At 38.0% G+C, this 20,091-nt stretch overlaps 1 protein-coding gene across 1 annotated transcript in view; it reads right to left on the bottom strand.

Moving 5' to 3' along the window:
* ADGB (androglobin) overlaps nucleotides 1–20,091 on the bottom strand; it is a 112,059-nt gene that overhangs the window by 33,332 nt on the left and 58,636 nt on the right. The window contains exons 21-27 of the mRNA XM_045572888.1: nucleotides 15,971–16,103; nucleotides 15,119–15,241; nucleotides 13,265–13,358; nucleotides 7,085–7,219; nucleotides 6,426–6,579; nucleotides 3,032–3,219; nucleotides 1,063–1,247 (exon numbers count right to left, since the gene is read on the bottom strand). Of these exons, the coding sequence (XP_045428844.1) occupies nucleotides 1,063–1,247; nucleotides 3,032–3,219; nucleotides 6,426–6,579; nucleotides 7,085–7,219; nucleotides 13,265–13,358; nucleotides 15,119–15,241; nucleotides 15,971–16,103 (1,012 nt within the window). The remainder of the gene's footprint in view (nucleotides 1–1,062; nucleotides 1,248–3,031; nucleotides 3,220–6,425; nucleotides 6,580–7,084; nucleotides 7,220–13,264; nucleotides 13,359–15,118; nucleotides 15,242–15,970; nucleotides 16,104–20,091) is intronic.

Below are 20,091 nucleotides of genomic sequence, written 5' to 3'. Positions count from 1 at the left end.
CTTTCATTTTAATTTCTACATTCATTATTTTGTAATTAACAATGAATACCACTGGGAGGGATAAAAATCAACATGTGTGGAATGTCATTTATTAATTCATTAAATGTGTATCAAGGGAGCATAGTGAAGAACATAGAGGTATTCCAAATTCAGCCAGGACATAATAATGGGCATTGGATTATCCTCATACAAATGATAAAATTGGACAAAATACATAAAGCAACTGCTTGCAGTCACTGGGCAATAGACAGTCCAGGATGTGGTCCTTCAGAGAAGGGAAACATACAAGATGATGGCTCCACTCCCCCAGATTTCTGCCTGTGAGAACCTTCTACACTGCACAGGGAAGGAGATTCCAGACAGGGAGCATCAGTGTTATGTTCAGGAAGCAAAGACCAGAGTTTGTGAGGCAGGGTACCAAAGAGGAGGCAGCTAAGAAGCAAAGGAGCTCAGAATTATGCAGAGGGTTCCACAGGAGTTCTTAGCTGAATTCTATTTATACAAACACCTAACTGTATCTGGCAAACAAATTATTTTATGAGCCTAATGGAGAGGCTTAACGTTGTACAAGCAGATTTGAATGAAAAATTACAGGTGTAATTTTTGAGATGACCCAAGGGTTGTGCAGGGATGAAGGACCAATGATGGGAGAGGAGATATATTTAAAACACACACACAAACACACACACACACACACACACACACACACACAAAACAAAACAACAACAACAAAAAAACCCCACAAAACTTGATAAACTTGCAATTTTACCCAAGCTTGGCCTCACTAATATGATATAAAGCATGTTTTATAGTATGTAGAGCGTTAGACACTTCCCTGTGTCTAAAGCACTACATCTGTGTGCTAATAGTGTCATCACAGTGTGGAGTCTTTTCATTCTCTGCTCCTCCAAATTCTTATTCATATTGGGAAGGCATACCCATGGGCTACAATGACAAAAAGGGATACAACTACAATAATGTCAACATTAAAAATTTTTAATAAAATGAAAATATCAATAAATAAGTAAATAATTAGAAAAAGAAACCACAAAAAAAGCTTACTCTGGGAGGTCAGAACTTTTTCATTTCCCAAGAAACTAAAAACTGGGATTATGGCTTGGCCTTTCCCAGTGGTGCTAATGACAATTTCTTCACTCTCTAGAATCTGTAGCTTGATGAAGGCATCTGGCTTGGACACACGTACATGGATTGTAACAAGGTGTGGTAATACAGCTTTCACTGAATACCTATAAAGAAAGACACTCAAGTTTATCAGCAACTGTACTAGTCTCAACCAGTAAGGAAACTATAATTTGCTAATATCATAATCTAAAAGTAAAACCACTTTGCAAAGTCAACTAAAATCCTGGAAATATTACAGCTATTGTACACTTTGGAAAAATTCCCAAAAAGGTATGGTACAATTAAATAAATATAGGACCTTCACTGTTATCATTAAATCTTAAACAGAAAATGTAACATTTTGTTTAGATATAATAAGCATTCACTAATAAAACTTGACAGATCGGCAAACCAGTGCCAAACTTGTCCAATACATCCTCCTCTCCAGCTGGGCAAGGACTACAGCTGGCCAGAGCAATAGGCCTCAAAGTTTTCTGTCATTCTCAAAATACAGAGAAATTGAAAATAGTATCCACCTCCTGCACACTCAACCTTTACTGTGCAGGTTGGGAACCTCTTGCTGAAAACTGGACCATACAGTCAGACTCCAGCCCAACTCCCCAAGGCAATTTAAGAGGTGTTTTTGTTTGTTTTGGATTTCCCCTCCCCTATTATTGTGGAATCCTTGCAAATGCTCAGAATCCTATCAATTTTCAATTTCTCTTAAAATTGGCTTTCCTGAGTATCCTCTCTTAACACCCCTCCTTATTCCTCCTTATTCCTTCTTGTTGTTGGTTTTTGTACACGTGCGGACTCATCCATCTTAAAAAACAGATCAAAACAAAACAAAAAACAAAACAAAAAATCTCCAGCCAACCCTGCCATCCAAGGACTCTCACTCCTCCCCAGCTCAGCATCTATGATACTTAGCTACCTCCACCATCCTCATCTCATCACCTCCCAATCGCTCACAGCACTCCACTGGGCCCCCAACCCAGGTGTGAAACTTGCTCTTGACACAGTTTCAAGCAGCTTGTCACCACCCTTTAGAAACTTCTGGTTCTCATGTTTATTGACCTTTAAGGAGAATTTGATATGTTTGAATCAACCTTCTCTAAAACTCTTCCCCTATGAGCATGACAACTTTTGTATCACATTTTCAGAAAGAAGGGGCTGTAGGAAATGACCAGTACCAACAAATTATATTTGGAAATCTCAGCACAGAGGAGTCGCTGTTGAAAATCATCATCAAAAGTGATTGATCTTTTTAAAATAACAAAAATGAATCCAGGCTATTTTGAGATAACAGGAAAGGCATGGGCAAAGCAAACTCATATGTCATAAATACAATGGAGCCATAAATTACAGAAAACAGCATTTCTATAGACAAAATATAATGAGGCTCTGAAGTAGTGGAGGGACATTGGGAACAGAGAGAAGGGCTTGAAGATTAAAGGCAAGTCTGATTAGCAATCAAGACTGATAAGAGAAAGAGAGTGGTGTCCATAATGAGGCTTTTCATGGAAAGTATATAGATACACATAAAAAGAAGGTTAATTGGCAGATAAGGAGAAACCCACTAGTCAAAGAAGCAGAAGCACAAAAAGAAGTACTAAAAGGAAAGAGTGTTACGAAGAATGCTTAATAAAAGTCAAATGATACTTAGCTAGCATCACTGCCATTATATGCAACCACATAGGCTTGATATCCTGTATACCATCGATATAATCAAATTACTCTCTAATTTAATTGTTCCTAAGAGAGTATATAAATTGAAATTCCAAATGACTCAAAATTTTGCTACAGAATTTATTGTTTTTAATAATGCTAATATGTAAAAATGTAATAAAAGTAATATTTTAAGAAGACGGTATTTCCTCTTCTATCATGTACTAAATTATATTTATACCTGAATACAATCTTCTTATCATTGGGTATATAGTAATCTCTGATTTCTTTTATGGCAAAGGAGCTGCATGGAAAATCTCGAGAGAGGCTTGGGAGTGGGTTGGAAGAACCAAGGAGACGCAGTTTCCATCGTGAGGCGGATATATATGAGTCACCAGTGTATGCTTCCGCCACGAATGTGTATCCTTTCTATAAGGAAAGAGAATTAAACAGAATGAAGTCACATTGCCGCTAGTCTCTTCCATGTACAATCTGTGGCTTTTCAGTCCTGAAATACTTTATCATCTTGATATACATAAAGATCCCAAGGTCTTTGATAAACACCAAATCGGTAGCATTATTTCTTGAAATCCCTCTTAAGAGAGAGCCATCTTACATGTTTTCAGAGAAAATGAATAACTCTTTGATTTGTGTGATTCTCTACCTATAAGATAAAGTGATTAACGGTAGTAATAAATGGTTTTATTGGTTCCTAAGGCAGCTTTGTATCATTGCATCATCCTGGAGTACCACAGTGGCTTCCTACTTGATAATCCTGTCTTCAAAGGATCATCTTTCTAAGTACAAGAAGAAGAAAGCAGAGGAGATTATGGAAATGTAATTCCTTTGGGAGGTAAAGATAACAAATTGACAGCAGATCTGGTTCCATGAAACCGAGATGTGAATCTGGAGCTGAGCTCTTTAGGCTAGAGAAAAGCAGCAGTTAAGGAACCTGAGACAGTGGTAACATCCTAGTGGGCAATAGCTGTGTTCAACATAACTGGCCAAGGAGTCGGTGAAGTAAGAGATGATAATGAGGTACAAAGAAGCACAATAACATAATAAGACACAAGAGGCCCAAGTAATTTTGAGTTTATAACTCCAGATACTTCCAGTAAGAAAGAAAAAAATTGCTTTGTATTTCAGTTGCTATCAGATGAGAGGAAGCCCTCTGATGTCTTTAGATTTCCAGAAACAAAAGTCAGGAAGGCACAAGATACAATAAATGCATAACATTGCAATAAATGCCCAGAGGTATTAACTAGAATGCCAATACTCATAATGAGATGAGACTTGCAAAACCAATAAAAACCTTTTGATCTGTTTAGAACAAGGAGAAAAGGAAAATAAATCAGGCATATGAAATATTTTTATCTGCAAATCGTAATGCAAAGATTTACTGCTATTTTCATTATTATTTGAACTTGTGTACTGATGTATCAAAGAAGCAAAACAAAGTAAGAGGATTCTTTATTTTTTTGGTTGGTCTAAACTCAGAGAATAACTTTGATAGGGAAAAGAAGAGTTATAAAATAATAGACAAGATATCAGTAATTGAAAACCTAAAGCTAAACGAGTGATAGGATTATAAGAGAAGAACTGGTTTTATTCTAATTGATTTTAAGACTCTTGAGTAAAAAAAGAAACACAATAGACTACTGCACAATGAGAAACTTCATAAATGAGTATTTTGAATCACAGCTTTTGAAATATTATGAAAAAATAGAACAATTCCAAATGTTTAATCCTGTTTATTTTTAAAATCTAGAATACTGTTGTTATTGTGGGTTGTTGTGTTTTGTTTTTTTTTTACATAAAACAAATAAATATCTTGAGGGACACTAGTTAACATTGAAAAATGTTACCAACTGTCAAAATACCTTGCAGGTGCCAAATGCTAATGCAATCATTAGCTACTAAACAATCATGAGCTACTGACCAATGATCCTCCTTAGATTTAGGTGGGTCAAGATTTTCCTTAGAGGCTGCATTCAGTTCTGGAAACAACAATATAGAGGGAACAGAGATAATCTGGAGAAATATTCAAAGACCAAGAATCATTAAAAAGGAAAAACCATGCCACAAAAGGGACCACTGAAGCTATTCTTAGACATCCTCCTCCCCATTCTCTCATATCCCACCCCTAAAATTAGCTCAGATGAGAGGGGATGGCTACCTTTGTTGCAATCTTGAATTTGCAATTAAAAATTATAGTTAAACAAGAGGCCTAATGCACGAAATTTGTGCAAGGGGTTCGGCCCTCGCAGCCCCGGCTTTGTCTGGAAGATTATCCAGAAGGACATCCGGAAGGTTATTTGGCTATCCGGTCTAATTAGCATAGTATGTTTTTATTATTATAGATGGAAAATAGGATGGTCTTCTGTATACTGACTGAAAATGCATCATTTAGAGCTCCCCGAACACGTCCCAAATTCATGCTTAGTCACAGAAGAGAGATCTTCACTGGAGTTAATAAACAAAACAAAACCAAATCCAAACAACCAAGTATGCTACCTGTAAGTAAGTATCAGATTCTTTATTGGTTCAACTCAAATAGTCCCTACCAAAATTAAGTGTCAGTGACTAATATAAGTTTAATTATCTAGTAAAACAAAGAGCTCTCTTCTGGGATTTGATGATATCTATGACCTTGATAGAGTTGCCCCTTGAACAAAATCACCTTTTCTGTATGAGTCTTTGTTATTATTTATTTCCAATAATCACAAATTAAATAAAAGTTTCTATTCAAAAGGAAATCTAGATCTTATTTTTAAAAATCACTAAAAAACTCAAAAGAGCTATTGGGTTTTTTATGGAATCATTAAACTTTTTTATTTTTTCTACAAATCAGTACTTTTTATTGATAGATAGGTATGTCTTAATTTCTATAAAATAATGCATAGAATCGTAGACTGATGTAAACCTCAGAAGTCAGTTACAACCACAGCTCAAAGACAAAAGTGAAGTTCAAAGTCACACAGCTAAACAATGAAAGATCACAGATAAAGTAGATTTCCTGGTTACCAGTGCATGTATACACTATTTTTTGTCATAATTTCTCCCCAGAGAAAATTACTAAAAACACAAATATGAGATTCAAATAAATAGAGAGGCAATGTGATTTCAGCGAATGACAGGGTCGTTCACACAGCAGGAGTAATGTGGCAAGTGCTCCTCTCCCGGGAAGGAATTGTCGTCCTAGAAAATATAGGGTGGCAGGTGCTGAGTGCTGTGTAATCACACTCATCTGAAATATTTAAGAACAGAATAAAAACCCAGTGGGAAGCTGAGACAACCAGCTGATTTGATTTAGAGATAGGACTAAAGGAGCTCTTCAGCTCCATTTCCATTTTAAGGGTTTATATGATTTTAATAATGATAATTTCTCTTGCTTTCCTTATCTTATTTTCTTTGGAGAGAAGAAAGAAGAGGGTTTAGAGGTGAATGTCCTAGCACTCACATTAAGTACATCCTGCTGTCAAATAATAGAACTTCTATGGAACAAGACCATGATCTTATTCCTTTGTTACGTAGATTGAAGACATCTTCACTGTACCTCCTCCTAAAACCTCTACAAAGTGCAAGCTTCTCACTTTGCCATTCTATCAGACAGGGAGAATAAATTTTACACCTACCTTATTCTTGGTATAAAGATAAGGCACCACTTTTTGGAATAGCTTTGGCACATGTTCCATTGTGTCATTATTAACAACATGGAGCACGCAGACTGGAATTGTAGTATATATTTTGGGAACCAAAATCATATCTTGATGAAACGAAAATATTTCTCTGTAATTACAAAAGCATGAACTTTCCCTTGACATAAATTATAAAGAAAGTTTGAAATTAGGTTTGATGCTAAGAAATAAACACATAAATTTAAAGTTCCAAATAACTGTCAGGTGCACCTATTGCTTTCCTTTAAAATAATGATTAACATATTATTTTATCATGTCAATGCAAACCTGTTAAGAAATCCAATTTTGTAAGTAATTTATGACTTTTACCTAATATGCCATTGCTCAGAAATCAAATTATGTTTTTTCTATACTAAAAGCACATCGGTTTATTATATTATGGTTACCATTTTTCATGTTGTTGTTTTTTAAGAAAACATATATAAACACTTCTGTACTATCTCATTTATCCATAGCAGATGTAGAAGAAATTTTAACTAACTGTGAAAGCAACCTACAAGTTCATACATTTTCTACTGTCATGAATAAAACTCTATACATAAGAATACAGATGCCATTTACGGGAGACATCACTTACCCTTATATGAGAGCCTCACCTGAATACTATAAACCAACTATTTGGTGGCTGGTCTGTATAAGTTACAGTATAGTCAGCAAAAACAATCTTAGTTTCTTCATCTTGATAGCAAGGATAAGATTCAATAGACTTGCACTTGCTTTTAAACATTAGTCTAGAAATATAAAAATAAATTTTTAAGTACCAATGGCAAAAGCAACTTTAAAAATCTATTTACAAAACAATAAATTGATAAAAATTAGCACAAAGTATGATAGTCATTGATCAAGGGGAACTGTAGAAGGGCTCATTCGTTATGGCATCAAGATAGGGCAGACCAGTCCAGGCCAACCAAGAATGTGCCCAAAGTTATCTGAAGTCCTTTGTCAAGGAAGAACCTAATTCATGATCCAGGGAGTAATTGTGGTTATAGGTGGAAAATCAGGACCAAAGTTCAAGCTGTATGAGTAGGAAAACTAGAAGCAGGCAAAGCAGCAACAAAACTCGGTGGCATCCATGAAAATTCTGGAGTGGACATAGAGAAATTGATACTAGGATGGAATTTAAAGTGTGGCATGGATTTGGGAAAATATAGATTAAAAAACTAAGACCTTGAACAAGGGAAGAGTGCAGAGCTTTCCTTATACATGATTTCTGGTGCATTAGTGAGTAGTGGATGTAACTGGTAAATTATGATGAAGTATCTCCACATTTGCACCCTGGAAGGCAGTGACATGTTCCAGAACATAATGAAAGTGAAGTGAGGATTCTCTGGGTCAGATTCTTCCCACTCAGCAACTGGATCTAGCACCAGGAATCTAGGATAATCTCCCTGGTATTGGCTGAGATAGAAGCGATAATAAGCATAGAAAACAGTTCCCCACTGGAGGTCTAGACAGTGTTCTCAGTGCTCTTGGCTTCTAGATGGTTTAATTGTAAAGCCATGGAGATTATTATGGAGGGTTGTATTTATATGTCCATGTGATTGATCTCATCTTTGGTGGTGAGAGGAAATTGATAGGTTAATATTTGGAAGCCTTTTAAGCCTTTTAAAGTAGTCACAAGAACAAGGGCTGGCCATATATCCTGGTTTACTTGAGGCAGCCTGGGTTATGCTCATAGTCCTAGCATAATTATAAACAGTTTCTCTGCCTGTGAAACTATCCCAGTTTGGATGATAAATAACCCAATCATCCTAATGACCAACTATAATGTGGTAGTCTGTCAATGTAGAACACCATTGTCTATCACCTGGGGTTGGCCTAATCACAGTTCCTGCCAAAGTTTCTTTCCTTTTTTTTTTAAAAAAATAAATCTTTATTGTTCAAATTATTATAGATGTTATTCTTTCCCCACCCCTCCCAGAGTTCCCCTCCACCCTGTTCCCACCACACCTTGTGCCCTTACTTGTCCCACTGTCCTCATCTCTAGGTATACGATTTTTGTCCAGTACCTTCCCTCACCCCCATATCCCCTTTCCACCAAGAATTGCCAGTCTACTCCCTTTCTATGCCCCTGATTCTATAATATCCACCAGTTTATTCTGTTTATCAGATTTTTTTATTCACTTGATTTTTAGATTCACTTGTTGATAGATATGTATTTGTTGTCACTTTATTGTTTATAAAAATTATAAACAATAAAGTGACAACAAATACATATCTATCTTTACCTCCTCCTCCTCCTCCTCCTCCTCCTCCTCCTCCTCCTCCTCCTCCTCCCCCTCCTTCTTCTTCTTCTTCTTCTTCTTCTTCTTCTTCTTCTTCTTCTTCTTCTTCTTCTTCTTCTTCTCCTTCCTCTTCTTAAAGAATACTCTTCAGCATTTCATATAATACTGGTTTGGTGGTGATGAACTCATTTAGCTTTTTTTTTTTTTATCTATGAAGTTCTTTATCTGACCTTCTATTCTAAATGATAGCTTTGCTGGGTAGAGTAATCTTGGCTGTAGTTTCTTGCTATTCATCACTTTGAATATTTCTTGCCACTCCCTCTGGCCTGCATAGTTTCTGTTGAGAAATCAGCTGACAATCGTATGGTTACTCCCTAGTAGGTAACTAACTGTTTTTCTCTTGCTGCTTTTAATATTCTCTCTTTGTCTTTTGCCCTTGGCATTTAATTATGATGTATCTTGGTGTGGTCCTCTTTGGATTCCTCTTTTTGGGGTTCTTTGTGCTTCCTGGACTTATAAGTATATTTCTTTCACCAAGTAGGGGAAGTTGTCTGCCATTATTTCTTCTAATAGGTTTTCATTATGTTGCTTTCTCTTTTCTTCTGTCACCCCCATAATTCAGATGTTGGTACACTTGAAGTTGTCCTAGAGGATCCTTACACTATCTTCATATTTTTAGATTCTTTTTTTCTTTTTTCTTTTCCAGTTGGGTGTTGTTTTCTTCTTCATATTTCAAATCTTTGACTTGATTCTTAGGATCCTCTAATCTGCTGTTGGGTCTCTGTATATTATTCTTTATTTCAGTCAATATATGATTAATTTAAGCTTGGTCTTTTTTCATATACTTGAGGGTCTCACTAAATTTCTCAGAGGTTTCTAGATGATTTCTGAGTAACCTTACAACTGTAGTTTTGAACTCTCTATCCAGTCTTTGCTTTCCTCCATTTCTGTCATTTGTGATATGTTTCTTTGTCTCTGCATTTTGGCTGCTTCCCTGAGTTGATAGAATGGTTTTGTGTGCTAGGTGTCCTATAGGGTCCAGTGGCTCAGCCTCCCCAGTTACCTGAGGTGGACACTCTTGGTGCATCCCTTTGTGGGCTGTGTGCACAGTCTTGTTGTAGTTAAGCCTTGATTGCTGTTGTTATCACTGGAAGGAATTGACTTCCAGGCCAATTGGCTGTGAGGATCAGTTGTGTATATGATGGCAGAATTTGTGCTGGAGACACCTTTATGGGGGAAGACTTCTTTAAGTGGGGCTTTTTTATTTTATTTATTAAATTATTATCTGTGTACATATTTTTACATCCCCCCTCCCATACCTACCCTCCTTCCCCAGAGTTTTGTGTCCATTGGTTGTACTTATATGCATGTATACAAGTCCTTCTTGTGTATTTGGGATTTGGCACTCACTGAGTCTGCCCCTTGAGTGTGTCTCTTATAGATGTGAAGAGTTGTAATTTGGATGGTCTCACTCTGACCATTGGGTATACTGGCTCTTGGACCTCCAAGGAGCTGCAAAATCAGCCACTGCCTGAGGCCACCCAGCAAGAGCTACAGAGAGATTTGCAGATTTTTCCTCTTTGTTTGGGGTTTGTAGGTGCCCAGATGAGGCCCAGCTGTAAAGCAATGCAAGCTGCTGTCCATCTTTGGGCCTTCTTTTGGGAGCTCTGAAGCTCTCTGACCCAGTTATAATATGTTAGGTGTTAGATTGCAAAAGGCCAGGCCACTCATATGCAAAAGCCTCTGTGCACAGATTGGTAGGGTTGTAAATTGGGTGGGGTGGGGTCTGAGGGAATCACCAGGGCAGAGCAAACAATAATGACTGACCGTCAGCCCTATCCTGAAGAGGTCCCCGAGCCTATATCATGCAGCACCATGCAGGAACAATGATCACTGCAAGCGCCTCTGAGAGAAAGCCACCCTCATGTCCGGGCCCAATGCCAGATAGTCCAGTTTCTCCCTGCATGAGTCTGGGTCCCGGAACTGGAGTTCAGAGCAGTTGGAAGCTTGTATTTCCCTTCCAATTGAAAAAGACAACAGCATACTCAGTTGCCAACCCATTTTCACATGCACCTCCATACCTCTACACTTCACTTCCGCACCTCCACACCTCCTCTGAGTCTCAGTGTGCTTTTCTCTTTCCTTCTAGTTGTATAAATTCCACTCAGCCAGCCTTCCCATGGTTCTGGATGATATCCATTTTGTCTTTTAGTTGTAGGTTTGAATTGGTTGTGTGAGGCAGCAAGTTTAGGTATTTACCTATGCCTCCATCTTGGTTTCTCCCCACTTTCTTTCATTTCTCATACACCTCAGGAAATTCTAGTGAAGATGGGGCCAGCCATGTTCATTAGAATATCTTGATGAACCATGTGGAATATTTTGAATGACCCAGAGAGATATCCCTGACAGACTTGAAAGATTTTGTTTTAACTTTGCATTCTAAGACAGAGAGAAAGTCATATTGGTAAACTGAGCCTTTCCCAAAGTAGACTTGGGGAAGTTCTGCCCCTTATGATCCTATATGATAAAGAGCTAATATTTAAATAAATGGTCATCACTCCCTCACATTGTCACTCCTTATGGCTCAGACACTCAACACTGTGGAGAGAAATGGGCATCAGTGGCAGCACCTGTGCCTGTGGCCCGGGAGAGGGTAAATCCGTCTGCCCTGTGGTCCTGGGCCCCTGTGACTGAGGCCCAGGTGAAGCTGCCCACCCACAGTCCCCTGTGGCTGTGGCCAGCCCAGGCGCAGCCAGCCTGGGTCCTGGGTGCCTGCATTTGGCCAGAGGGAGGGAAGCCCAGGTCCAAGGTGCCTGCAACTAGCCAGAGGAGGAAATCCTGGGTCTTCGGTATGAGGTGAGGCAGAGGTGGTTAGGGGCAATCAGGCTAGCAGAGGAGTAGTTAGGGGTGATCAGGCCAGTAGGGGAGTAATTTGGGGTGACTAGGCAGGCAAGCAGGCAAGTGGTTAGGAGCCAGCAGTCCTGGATTGCCAGAGGCAGTTGGACATCGCCCGAGGGGTCTCAGATTGGAGAGGGTGCAGGCAGGACTGAGAGACCCTGCCCATGCACAAATTTTGTGCACATGCCTCTAGTCTAAGAATAAAAGTCTCAGCTTCTGAACCTCAAAGTCCTCCATATAGTAGTACTAATAAAACCAATATTTATAATAGTGTACATATACAATTTATAACAGTATTAGCTCAATGTGCAGCATTGTGGTAAATATGTTTCCTGACTATATAATATAGAGACCCAGTGCATGAAACTCTTGGAATTGGGCCTAAACGAGCAGCCAGACATCCATCTCACAATCCAGGACTGCTGGCTCCCAGCCATTCGCCTAGCTGCCTGCCTGATTGCCCCTAACTGCTTCTGCCTGCCAGTCTGCTCACTCCCTAACCACTCCCCTGCCAGCCTGATTGATGCTTAACTGCTCCCCTTTTGGCCTAATTGCCCTTAACTGCCCTCCTCTGCTGGCCCATTAACCCTTAACTGGCCTCCATTGCCAGCCTGGTTGCCCCTAACTGCCCTCCCCTGCCAGACTGGTTGCCTGAAACTGCCTTTCCCTGCAGGCCTGATCACCCCCAACTGCCCTCTTCTGCTGTCCATCTTGTGTCCATATGGGGACAGCTATCTTGTGTGTTGGAGTGACAGTCAATTTGCATATTACTCTTTTATTAGATAGGATGTTAAAATAAGCTAAATTTTATCCTTAATATTACAGATGAAAAATAATTATAAGTTCAGAGGGAAAAAGGAATTTATCCCAGGTCATATATCTGATAATTAATAGAACTGAAGTTGGCATTAGGTCTTATATCAAAAGATGTGCTCTTGACCGTGTAATTAATGCTTCCTAAAATGAGGAGATAGCTTTGGATGCTCCTGGCATTTAAGTGTCATACTTGTCAGTTTCTTTGGTCCACTAGGATCATGAGTGTGGAATCAAAACTTTTAAAAGAGCATGTACTCTATTTTGGATATTTTCTGAGTTTCTGGGAAATAAATGCTCTTGGTTATGGTAGGCAGGTCATTGGAGTGAAATACCAGGCCCCTGAAGAAGTTATGCCTGTGTTCAAATACACCTCCACAGTGAACTGACCTTATACCCTCAGAGAGGAGGTCATGTTTTTAGCACTTCATTTACATGAAAGTAAGGCATTGGGCATAATTTCTGGCCCATGTTAAATAAAAATAAATAAATAAGCAAACAAACAAAACAAAAACAAATGCATAAATACAGAGAACAAATTGATGGTTGCCAGAATGGAGGTTGGAGGGATGGGTGAAACAGAGGAAAACATGACAAAGTACAAATTGGTTGTTAAAAGGTTGTCATGGGGATGTAAAGTACAGCATAGGAAATATAATCAATAATGGTGTAATAACTATGTGTGATGTTAAGTGGGTACTAGACTTATCTGGATGATGATTTCATAAATTACATAAATGTCTAATCACTATGTTGACTATCTGAAATTAGTATAATATTCTCTGTGAACTAAAATTTTAAAAGTTTCTTAAAAAATGAAATACCTTTATATTGCTTTACCTTAAGAGAGAAACTGCATACTGATCTAAATTAGCTTCCAATGTAGCCCAAACTTTTTGAAGAATATCTGCAACACTGGCATTTTCCTTTGTGTCTAAAAATAGCAATAAAAATAACAATATAAATGCTGTAACTTGCCTGGAAGATGATTTTTTTCAAAGCCTATATCTACAAAGGAAGTTGAAACTCATGAGTCAAGTGATATCAAAGTGATAGGCTTTATTAGCAGCAAAATCATTTATAAAATGTAAAAATATATCCCTCTAGCAGAGAGCATTGTTCACCATTTTATGCTTTTACTTTATTTTTAGTTTAAAAAAAGATAAATAAGGTAGCCGAAACCGGTTTGGCTCAATGGATAGAGCATCAGCCTGCAGACTGAAAGGTCCAGGATTCGATTCTGGTCAAGGGCATGTACCTTGGTTGCGGGCACATCCCTAGTAGGGGGTGTGCAAGAGGCAGCTGATCGATGATTCTCTATCATCAATGTTTCTAACTCTCTATCCCTCTCTCTTCCTCTCTGTAAAAAAAAATCAATAAAATATTTTTTAAAAAGATAAAAAATTCTATTATCTAATGAAATACTCATTAATGAGTTCACATCAGGTCTTTTTATAACACCAAAATTTGTTTTGAAAATTATCATATCAGCCCTAACCGGTTTGGCTCAGTGGATAGAGCATAAGCCTGTAGATTGAAAGGTCCCTGGTTTGATTCTGGTCAAGGACATGTACCTTGGTTGCAGGCACATCCCCAAGAGGGGGTGTGCAGGAGACAGCTGATCAATGTTTCTCTCTCATAGATGTTTCTAACCCTCTCCCTTTCCCTTCCTCTCTGTAACAAAAAAAACAAAAAAAATCAATAAAATATATATTTTTAAATTATCATGTCAGAAAAAATAATCAATCCAAGTTTTCTAAAAACAAACAAACCACACACAAAAAAATAGTAGCTAATAAGATTTCACAAAAGTTCAACCTAAAGAACAATACAGAGTAAATGATTTATAAAGAAAGATACAAGTCTATAGTAAGCACTTCAAATTTGATGTAAAACACTGACATATTTCTCATCTTGATTTTTTCAAAGTACTTACCAGTATCTGAAATTAATATCTTAATATATTTACTTTTCTACTATTTGCCCACCACCAGTAGAACATGAGATTTATCAGAGCAGAAAGCTTGCTGCTTTCTGCTCTGATAAATTGTACTGATTTCTAGAAGGCCAGAATCTAGAACAGTGCTGGATACTCAAGAGTTATTCAATAAGTATATGCTGAATGAAGGCATGCAAATACTATGAAAACACTTTTAAATTGCTCAAATTTTGTCTTCATCAAGAGAAAAAATTATCCTATGAATGTTACTTTTGTAGCAATTGGACAATAAAAAGTATATTTTACTATATAATTAATTTGACAAATTTATAATTATTTTTCTAATGGACACACATAAAAGCCTCTTCCTTCAATTCATTCAAATGGACATACATAAAAACCTCTTCATTCAATTCATTCATTCTTTCATTTACCCATTCATGAAGTCATTCATTCATTCTCCCATTCATTCATTCATTCTTTTAGCAAGTATTTGTTGTGTGCTTACTCTGTGCTAGGGACTATGCTAAATTCTGGGAGAAAGAGAGTGAGTGTACTGACAATGTTTTTTGATCTCAAAGAATTTCAATATTTATAGAATAAAAATATTTAACCTATTTGTAAAGTAAGATGACTCTAAAATATTTTTCACTAACACACACACACACACACACACACACACACACACACACATACACACAAATATTTATTGCTATATAGGCAAGTTCATTTTATAAGTGATTGAAAAATTATACCTGGTGTTCTAGCTTTCATAAGCAATCTCACATAAGTCCCTCTCCACATGGCTTGAATTTTTCTTGCTGCTGCTATTGCCTCTTTATCAACTAATGGCATGAAATATTTTGCTTCAGCTAATTCTGCTGTAAAGAAACAAACATTGTACTGAAAGTTATATTTAATCTCTTCCCTAATTTTCAATGTCTTTAACTACTAAATCCCTCTGACATATAAAGTGCCACAACCATAGAGTTATTATTTTGTTTAACATTGCCCTCAGTGCATGATCCTTGTTTAGAAAATAACTGTTCTGGAGAAGGTAACACTAAATACTGTCACCTTAGAGAACTACTATTGAATCTTCTGTGAAAGTAGCAAGAGGCTTCTCTCAAAATTAAAAGAAAATGTTAAAAGGGTAGAAATACAGTGAAGTATTGGGAGAGGCAGGAAAGGAGTATTATTTGGATCAGAAAAACTTACCAGAATTTCTCAAATCATATTGTGCATAGGGTGTGCCAAAAATGTATACACATACTTTGAATAATAATAAAAGCAGTGTTCATTAAAATACATTGCATTTTCAAAACTGAGCTATCGGCTGTTAAAGTATATAGACATTTTTGGGGGGAACACGCTGTATATTAGGGAATTTCATGCATGTTAAGGTCAGGAACAAATGAACAAGGAGATTTTGGATGGATGTGCAGTAGGGGACACACAGGAACTTTGAAACCCTGTGAGCATCCCAGAGCACACCTTGAACTCTAAAACTCCACAAACACTTTGAGTGCACTTCTCTCAAATTATTTTTCCATGTGAGCCTGGGAATTTTTTGTTTTGTCTAATAATAATCTAAAATTAATCAGTACCTAAAGAAGTCTCTTCCAATGTGGAATCCAGTGCATCCAAGTCCAAAACCATAGCACGGAATGCAAATTTAAAGTATGAATGTTTTGTTACTTGAGCCTTTTTCATTAAGCGCCATAAGGAAGTGTGAAAAAACTAAAACAGAAACAGGTTAGTGTATTTTTTAAATGAAGAAAATACTATTACCTGGTCAGAGAGGTTTAAAAAACTTAAGATACTCTAAAAATTTTAAAAACATATTTCTCAGATATATACACAATCTACAAAAAGACTCTTCAAAATCTCACTCACTCACTGAGATATCAAAATAATCATATGATTTTCTAATCTAATAAATTGTTATCACTATAACAATTTTTATAATGTATTAATACACTCAATCAAAATATAACATTAAGCTGGTTGAAAAAGAACTCACCATAAGATAAATAATATTATGGTCCTTGAGCTTAAGCAAGTTAAATATTGTATTTCATAAATTCTAAGATGCTATCTATTGTAAGACTATTACTTCATGTGCTATATGAATGAAAATAGACTAGTTAGAGGTTTTTTTTTTATCGCTTTCTTATTATCTACTAGAGGCCCGGTGCATGAAATTTGTGCAAGGTGGGGGGGCACCCTCTCCAGTCTGGGACCCCTCAAGGGATGTCTAACTGCCCATGCCTAAATGGGCAGTCTGGCACCCCTCTCACAATCCAGGACTACTGGCTCCCAACTACTTGGCTACCTGCCTTCCTGATTGCCCCTAACAGATTCTGCCTGCCAGCCTGATCACCTCCTAACCACTCTCATGCCAGCCTGATTGATGTCTAACTGCTCCTCTGCCAGTCTGTTTGCCCCCAACTTTCCTCCTCTGCCAGCCTGGTCACCCCTAACTGCTCTACCCTTCAGGCTTGATCACCCCCAACTGCCCTCCTTTACAGGCCTGGTGCCTCCCAACTGCCCTCTCTTGCCGGCCATCTTGAGGTGGCCATCTTGTGTCCACATGGGGACAGTCATCTTGTGTATTGGAGTGATGGTCAATCTGCATATTACTCTTTTATTAGCTAGGATAGAGGCCTGGTGCATGAGTGGGGGCCAGCTGGTTTGCCCTGAAGGGTGTCCCAGATCAGAGTGTGTGTTCCCTTGGGGCATGAAGTGGCCTGAGTGAGGGGCCTGTGGTGGTTTGCAGGCCAGCCACGCCCACTCCCTGGCGACCCTAGCAGAGGCCCTGATATCTGAGATTTATTTATCTTCTACAATTGAAACTTTGTAGCCTGAAGAGGAGCCTCCTGCTCTCTCCTTACAGCAGCCATATCTATTGGAATTTATCTTCAATAATTGAAACTTTGTAGCCTTAAGTGGAGGTCAAAGCAGGCCAGGGCTGCAGAAGCTTGGCTTCCCCTATCAAGGGGGCAACCCTAGCCTCCTGCTCTCTCCAGCTCAATGGCTGCCACCATTTTTGTTGAGGTTTAAGTATCTTTTATAATTGAAACTCTATAGCCTTGAGCAGAGGCCTGGGACAGCCAGGGTGTGCGGAAAGCTTGGCTTCCTCCATGGTCAGGAAATCCAAGCCTCCCTCTTACTCCTTCTGTGGCCACAGCCATCTTTGTTGGGTTAATTTGCATACTCACTCCTGATTGGCTTGTGGGCAACCAACTAGATCAGATGAAACACTGGCTGGAAGAAAGAAGAGATCTAGAATGGCATGGAAAGAAAAGGAGAGAGGTATTGAAGACCAATCATGGCCTGGGGCCAGCAGTGGGCTCTATTGTGGCCTTGCCAGATAATGATTTAATTATATTTAGAGCTTGTCATTACCACCTTGAGCCATCTGGAGCCAGCACTTTAAGAGTGGGTGACAGAGTTCAGTTAAAGGAGGCACAATCATACTGGCTCAAGGGATGGATCAAGGCAGATATTTCTTGTATATTACTCATGCCTCACGTGAATGGTTTTCAATTGGGAGTGTTTTGTATCCCAGGTAAGGTCGCCAAATAAAAACAATAACAGGACACTGCAAAGGAGAATACAACTAAAAAATGAGACACTTAATTCTCCTTATGAAAAATAAGGGAAGAGGATCCTGTCTTCCTTTTTCTTAGAGCATTTCCTTTAGAAAATCTATCATTGCAAGTTCTTTCTCTCTTCAAATGTATGCAATTTAAAAAATATATATTTTATTGATTTTGTACAGAGAGGAAGGGAGAGTTAGAAACATCGATGAGAGAATGTCATCGATCAGCTGACTCTTGCACCCCTCCTACTGGGATATGCCCACAACCAAGGTACATGCCCTTGACCAGAATCGAACCCGGGACCCTTCAGTCCCCAAGCCGATGCTCTATCCATTGAGCCAAACCCATCTCGGCTAAAATGTATGCAATTAAAAAAAAAAAAAAGCTAAATAAGCCCTTGCTGGCTTTAAAATACAGAAATATATCTTTCAAGGATTTTGGGATCATCTCTTTAAAAATTAATCACCTGGGAGATGACACCACTCTTTCTAGTATCTAAGGTCATCGCCTAACTTTGTTGGGCATCTACCTCCAAGTTGCAAAAAACTACTTTTGTTATAAATACAAGGAAAGCTTATTTTTCTTTTGGATAGAGTCAATTAGTAAACCCAGTCAAGCATCCCCAATACCAAGTGAATTTAGTATTCAGGCTGTGTGACGAATGGTGCTATCAAATTCTTTTACTCGTGATCATTTATCTTTAGAACATATCTGTGATGAGCTATATGTGCTTGGCCATGCAAGAGGGTGAGATTTCTCTCTGTCTTTGTAATCTGTTTAACAGATTGGTGTGAGGTGCATATTATCCTGGTTTAATATTCATTCAACAACAAAATTACCTTCTTTCTCTTCTATTATATTTTCATAGAGAGCTTTTATGAGTTTGGAGATTTTGTTTTTAATTACCTTTCCCCAAACAAAACCAAATCCTCAGTTAAATTGCAATAATACATAAAATAGATTTTTGTAAAAATAATTTTAATGTATGTCCTATTTATTGCACATGTTGTTTGTTAATATTAAAATTTAACTTGCTGAAATAACTTGATACATAGGCCTGACACACTTCTCAAAAATTAACTCAAAATTTATTACAGACAGAAATATAAAATATAAAACTATACAACCCCTAAAAGATAACCTAGGAGAAAATAGTGAGTTTGGATATGGCAATGACCTTTTAGATTAACACTAAAGACATGATTCATGAAAAAAAGAATTGATAAAGCTAGACTGCATAAAATGAAAAACTCCTGCTTTGTGAAAGAAGATATTTAGAGAATAAGAAGACAAGCCATAGAATGGGAGAAAATATTTGCAAAAGACACATTAATAAAGAACTATATCCAGATTATACAAAGAACTCCTACAACTCAACAAGAAAACAAACAACCTGATTAAAAATGGGCCAATGAGCTGAACATACAACTCACTCAAGAAGACATGCAGGTGGTATTAAGCATAAGAAAGATGGTCCACTTCTGGGAACCAATTCCAGCATGTAACAATTACAAGAGTTCCGTCAAAAGGTTGAGGGGACTTGGTGGCTCAACAAGGGTGAGCCACATATGTAATTTACCTGTTGGAAATGGCTAAAAGGCATTTCCCCAAACGTGAATAGGATTGTTAGCTGCCAGACAGCTGAGGGCATTTTATTGCCTCCTGTAGGCCAAACACCTGAAGAGCTGAAGGCTATTCCCCAAACTGACAATACCCTATGATACCTTACACTTTTAAGTGTACATTTCCACCTTGCCTTGGGACAAATTGTGTTTAATAAAAGCATGGGTCCTTGGTCAAGGTAGAGTCATCTAGCTCCTTCAGCTGAAGCTCCTTTGACCCCCAATGCCTTTCAAAACTATCTTTTGTCCTTGGACTCCTTCTTAATCTCTACACGCAGCCCCTTTCTCCAGAATGCTGAACCCTTTGTAAGGCTGGGAAAAGAACCCCAGCAATCCACACAGTATGTCATCAGGGAAATGAAAATGAGAACAACAACCAGATAGCACTACACACTGGAAAAGCCAGGATCTGGGACAGAAACACCCCTAAGGCTGCTGGTATATGGAACCACAGAAGCTTACTTTCATTAGGTGGGAATGAAAAATGGCACAGCCACTAAA

The sequence above is a fragment of the Pipistrellus kuhlii genome, unplaced genomic scaffold, assembly GCF_014108245.1.
Source record: "Pipistrellus kuhlii isolate mPipKuh1 unplaced genomic scaffold, mPipKuh1.p scaffold_m20_p_5, whole genome shotgun sequence".
In the NCBI taxonomy this organism is placed as follows: Eukaryota; Metazoa; Chordata; class Mammalia; order Chiroptera; family Vespertilionidae; genus Pipistrellus; species Pipistrellus kuhlii.
This window is presented reverse-complemented; position numbering and strand designations above follow the sequence as displayed.